The following is a 5,398-nucleotide window of genomic DNA, read 5'->3' as shown; positions in this document are numbered from 1 at the left end:
GAATAATCAAAATATATTAATATTAAAAATTAATTTTAAATCAAAACAAAATAATCAAAACAAGAAATGAAAATATGAATCAAATGAAAATAAATAAAATAGAAAAATAAGAAATAAAGAAATAATAAGAATAAAGAAGAATAATAAGAAAGAAAAGAAATATAAATAATATTAATAATAAATTAAAATAAAATAAGAAATGAAAAATACAATAATAATAATAAATAATAAAAATATGAAAGAATAAAGATAATAATAATATAAAATGATGATATTAAAGAAATTATTAAAATATAAAATAAAGATAAAAGAAAACAATAAAATATAAAATAAATTCATTTTAATATAAATCATTTAAATAATTAAACAATAAAATTATTTTATAATATTGAAATATTTCATAAATATAATAAAAATGAACAAATAAAAGAATATATAAAAATAAATAAAAGAATAATAAATAATAAATTAAAATAATCAATATATTAAAAAGAAAAAAAGATAATAAATAATATATATAAATAAAAATCATAAAAATAAAAATGAATAAAATATTTTTTGCATAAATAAAATAAAGTTAAATAATTTGCATCAATAAATTAAACGCTTTTTTTATTTCATATTTCTAATTTCTATAATAAAAAATACATCCATTATTTCATCATTATTTTCACCTTTTATTATCTCATTTTGAATTATTCTTTTTTATCTTCTTTCATTTTATAATCTCAACTTTCTACTTTTATTCTTTTCATCTTCTTCTACTTCATAATTTCACTTTTTTCTTTTATACCATTCTTTCTCTTTATTTTTCTCTTATTTTCTTTTTTTCATTGCCAAATAATAATAATAATAATATTAATATTAATAATTTTAATAAATTTTGTATTTGATTTATAATAATAATCATTTAAATATATAATAATTCTATATCTATTTCATTTCATAATATCTTTATTTATTTACAATATTTAAATATTTCAAAATGACATATTAATGATGAATTATATTTATTTTTAATTGTTAAACAACATAAAAACAAAATAATACCATAATATACATAGAATTTAGTAAGAATGAATTAATAATCAAATAACAAAAAATAATAAATAATAAATAAAATATTTGATTTTTAGAGAATGGAAGAAATGATTAACAGTAATTATTTGTTTATTATTTTTCTTGTTTTTTCAAGTGTTGAAGAATTATTTAATAATAACAATATAAACACAAGAATAATTTTAATTGAGTGAACAAGATAGAAAGTCATTTAATTGATTATTATCTTTTTTCTCAAGTAAATTGAAATACATTTGAATAACTTTTGATTATATTCATTATTAAAGTGAATAAAAAGAAATGAAAAGTGAAAATAAAAAAAGAAAATAACAAATAAAAATGGAAGAACAAAAAGAACACACCACAATTGAATATAAAAATCAAATTAATGAAGTTCGAATATCAAATATATTAATTGGATTATCAAGTGGGATTATTGGAATTATTCATCTTCAAGAAATCATAGTAATTATTGGAGGATATTTTACAGAACAAGCAAAAGAAATAGTTTTAACAACAAAATTAATTGGAGCAACATTAATTACATTAATGGGAATTATTGGATTTGAAATGAAGTATCGAGGATGCTTTTTGTTATTAACAGGAATTTCATTATCATATTATTCAATATTTGTTCATGAAAATGATTTTATTTCATTATATAAAACAGTTGAATCATCAACAAGTATTGAATGGATAGGTGGAATTACATGGTTCATATTTTATATTGTTGCAATACATTTATTTAATAAACCTCGTTTACTTGTATATTTAAATATGAGCTTAGTTATCTATCAATTTTCACGATTATTACTTCATATTACACCAATTATTCGTAAGAATATAATAATGAAAATGATTTTTGGAAGTATTAATATTATAATAGTAATTATATCAAACATCTTTGCAATATGGAATTTCTATCCTTCAATGAGAAGATATAAAGAAGATAAAGAAAATAAAAAAGAGAAAGAAGAAAAAAAGAAAGAAGATTAAGTCAATTAAATATTTTTATGTTTTGGTGTTTTATCTTTTAAAGTTAAAGATTATCAAATGTATTTAAATAAAATGATAATATATTTTATTTGAATTATTTAATTAATTTAAATAAAAGATAAACAACTAAATAAATGTGTATTTCCTTTTTTTGTTTTATTAATTAAATTTTTATTAATCAATTGAAGATTTATGATAAAAAAAAGATTTTAAATTAAAAAGTGAGAAGAGGTTCATATAAATATGAAAATATTTTTTCACTTCCACGAATAACAGTACCATATGATCCACAAATAGCCATACTCACTTTAACTGATGTAAGTGTTATTTCTGGATATTTATATTTCTCAAGTTTTGTTAAATCTTCACTATCACTATAAACTAATGTAACATGTGGATCAAATCCTTCAAATACATTTGGTGATCCATAACTATCACAATATTTCTTTTTTTTATTTTTTTCTTCTTCTGGAAGAGTATCAACCCAACTTGGACATGTATAATTTTTATCTCTAAATGGTGATGTAAATTGAGTAATTTCGTCTGATAATTTTTGAAGACATGGTGTGTTTATTGCTCGGAACATAAAATATTTCCCACTTGCATATGGTTTATCCATATTAATATTACATCCTCTTAAGTCTTTAACTGCTTCTGCAATCTTTTCTACAACATTTGGAATACTTGTTTCTTCAAATTTAGTAAGATATAATGTTATGTGTGGTGCACATTTTGTAAAATCAATTTGATTCTTAATTGATGCTTCTTGTGTAATATTTTTTGCAAATTCAATAAATTTATTTTCATCTTCTTTTGAAAATCTAATATTAATATTAAAATCTACTCCAATAGATATTCCAATGAACAAGAACACAATTATCATTATTTATATTTTGTAGTTTTTCTTTTTTTTTTTATTTTTTTATTCTTTTTTTATTTTTATTATTTCTTTTTATTTTATCTTTCTATTTTCTATCATTTGTATTTCTCTTATTTAACTCTTCTATCATATTTTATCTTTTCTTCTCTTCTTGTTTCTTTAAATGATTTATAATTTAATGAATAGTATAATTGTTTGAATTTAGAGTGTTAGTTTTCACATTTATTTTTTCAAAACAAACATAAAAATTATTGAATTTTAAAAAACTTTGTTTAGATGATTCTAAATTCATTAATTTCTTTATTATCAAATACCTCTTTTTATTTCTTTTTATTCATTTGTTGTTTGATTCTTTACTCTCTTTAACTCTCTTTTTGTTTTCTTTCTTATCTTCTCTATCACTCTTTTATAATTTCATTTACTTAGAACCTTTCTTCTTTTAACACTCTCTTCTTATTCTTATTTCTTCTCTTCTTATTACCTTCATTAATTTATATTCTCTCTTTCTTCTTTCTCATTAATTAATTGATTTCCCTCTTTTAATCTACAACTAAATAACAATCCCTTTTATTTTAAATTAAACCTTTTTATTTACTTGTGGTGTGGCATAGTAAATAAAATGGTTTTATTTCGTCATGAACTAAACAAAGAGTTAAAATAATTTATAGAGTGAAATTGCTTCCACCATTTTCTGTTGCTTTCTTGAGACAAATAAATATTTGGTAACTTTACTAAAACTAAAATCACCATTATTCTTTCTTCTTCCTCTTCTAAATACTTTGACGATTTTATAGTTTTAACGAAAATTAGAAGAGAAATATAATAATTTTCATTTGTTTCAATCAAAAATTCTTTTTATTTCTGAACAAATTTTCCTGACACTCTTTTTTGCAGAATTTAAGTTGAGGACAGTACTTTACTTAAAAGGAGAAGTGATGTTGGTAATTAACCTAAACAAGCACTGATGATAAAATCTTAACATAAATTTATTAATGATAAAGATAGAAACACTTAAATAAAAATGAAATAAAAACTGTTCCATAATCAATAATAAAATAAATTTTAGTTGATTGAACTATTTAAATAATTTTTTTTGTAATTTAATAATAATATTATTATTAGAAAAGTCTAGAATTAGTTTTTTGTTATAATGTTAAGTACTATTTATTAAAATCAGTTGATTTTTAGTTCATTACAGATGAGCCTTTTCCAACCACCAGCCTTACTTGACCAATATCTTTCTATGACTGTTGTAAATATAGCCATCTATTTATCTTCATCTTTTTACAACCAATTAATAACTTCAGATGTGTTCAATAAATTAAGACCGTATTCGTATTTTTTAAGTCCTTTATATGCAATAATATCAAGTAATCTTATGTTATTGTACTTTGGTCAAATTGAAAGTTCTCTTGATGCAAAAATATACGTTTTGTTAAGTCATTTTCTTATTGGATTTATTATTCTTAATGCCAATATGAATTCTAAATCCTTTAGACTTCTTTCAGGTATTGGTCTGGTTTTATTTAATACATCTGGAATGTTAAATTATTATTCTAAAGGATTTAATCAATATGGAATAGTTGGTGCATTTGTTTTTTCCTATTTGGCTTGTGTTTTAATATCATACGTTTACTTGTATATCGTAGTTTATTTATGGCAAAAGCATACTATTAAGATTTACGCTAATCCAAAAACACTCCTCCAAAATACTATTACTTTCTCAACAATTTTTGTTATTGTTGCAATTCTTCATAACATTCAATTCCCACATATTTATCTCGTTGTTCTTGGATTCTATACGTTGGTTTATCTTGATGATAATCTTTGGCATAAACTCCCAGAATTTTATTCAAAAGCTAAATTAGACTGAAATACAATTAATTTAATTTGGTTTTTGATAAGTTTATTTAATTTTTGAAAAAATAATTTGGAAAATTAAATTCTTTTTCTTCTCCTTTTTATTTAACTAATAATTCATTCTTCTTTTATACAACAAGAAGAACAAAATACTATATACGTTAAGTTATATAACTGTCTAATTTTTGTATTTATTATTTTAATTTTCTTATTTGTTTAAATCATCTAATGAAAGTTTGAGTAAATTGTGTTCACTCATTTAGCCAACAAGAAAGTGTAATATTATTGTTAAGGTTATAAGAGATAGTTATAAAAATAAGTTCATGAGACAGAACAACACCATAATTATTTGAATTTTTAATATAATTTGAATAAAAAATAACTATTTTATTTTTAGTATCACTAATAATTGTTTTTTTATTCATTTTAATTCAGTTTAATTTTTATTATCATTATCTCTTTTGAGATAAAATAGTCTGTCCAAGAATCTGTTAATGGTGATAAACTTTATAGTAGTTTTGACGTTCTGAATGGTCGTAAACTTATTTTTTTAATGCACTATATTTAATAGGAATAACAAATATATCAGCAGACAATACAGTA

General features: G+C 20.1%; 3 protein-coding genes across 3 annotated transcripts, besides 17 other annotated features; 2 read left to right on the top strand and 1 right to left on the bottom strand.

Annotated features, from left to right (window-relative positions):
• The first annotated feature begins 8 nt into the window (after positions 1-8).
• Positions 9-41: a sequence feature (AT_rich).
• Positions 42-81: 40 nt separating this feature from the next.
• Positions 82-259: a microsatellite.
• Position 260: 1 nt separating this feature from the next.
• Positions 261-334: a microsatellite.
• Positions 261-389: a microsatellite.
• A 19-nt stretch (positions 390-408) lies between these two features.
• Positions 409-547: a microsatellite.
• A 106-nt stretch (positions 548-653) lies between these two features.
• Positions 654-828: a microsatellite.
• An 11-nt stretch (positions 829-839) lies between these two features.
• Positions 840-880: a microsatellite.
• Positions 881-892: 12 nt separating this feature from the next.
• Positions 893-1,022: a sequence feature (AT_rich).
• A 3-nt stretch (positions 1,023-1,025) lies between these two features.
• Positions 1,026-1,124: a microsatellite.
• A 224-nt stretch (positions 1,125-1,348) lies between these two features.
• Positions 1,349-1,448: a microsatellite.
• EDI_097540 (uncharacterized protein) lies at positions 1,399-2,055 on the top strand (the record flags this gene model as incomplete). The annotated part of the gene is made up of 1 exon (XM_001736455.1): positions 1,399-2,055. One exon carries the CDS (start codon positions 1,399-1,401, stop codon positions 2,053-2,055), a length of 657 nt encoding a protein of 218 aa, XP_001736507.1.
• Positions 2,003-2,051: a microsatellite.
• A 60-nt stretch (positions 2,056-2,115) lies between the features above and the next one.
• Positions 2,116-2,276: a sequence feature (AT_rich).
• EDI_097530 (uncharacterized protein) lies at positions 2,270-2,938 on the bottom strand (the record flags this gene model as incomplete). The annotated part of the gene is made up of 1 exon (XM_001736454.1): positions 2,270-2,938. One exon carries the CDS (start codon positions 2,936-2,938, stop codon positions 2,270-2,272), a length of 669 nt encoding a protein of 222 aa, XP_001736506.1.
• Positions 2,938-3,027: a microsatellite.
• Positions 3,028-3,250: 223 nt separating this feature from the next.
• Positions 3,251-3,411: a microsatellite.
• Positions 3,412-3,981: 570 nt separating this feature from the next.
• Positions 3,982-4,056: a sequence feature (AT_rich).
• A 77-nt stretch (positions 4,057-4,133) lies between these two features.
• Positions 4,134-4,808, top strand: EDI_097520 (uncharacterized protein; the record flags this gene model as incomplete). The annotated part of the gene is made up of 1 exon (XM_001736453.1): positions 4,134-4,808. The coding sequence occupies one exon, from the start codon at positions 4,134-4,136 to the stop codon at positions 4,806-4,808; it is 675 nt and encodes a 224-aa protein (XP_001736505.1).
• A 166-nt stretch (positions 4,809-4,974) lies between these two features.
• Positions 4,975-5,017: a sequence feature (AT_rich).
• A 119-nt stretch (positions 5,018-5,136) lies between these two features.
• Positions 5,137-5,245: a sequence feature (AT_rich).
• Positions 5,246-5,398: the final 153 nt, after the last annotated feature.

Source organism: Entamoeba dispar, genomic scaffold (genome assembly GCF_000209125.1).
Source record: "Entamoeba dispar SAW760 scf_1105229459863 genomic scaffold, whole genome shotgun sequence".
In the NCBI taxonomy this organism is placed as follows: domain Eukaryota; phylum Evosea; order Mastigamoebida; family Endamoebidae; genus Entamoeba; species Entamoeba dispar.
This window is presented reverse-complemented; position numbering and strand designations above follow the sequence as displayed.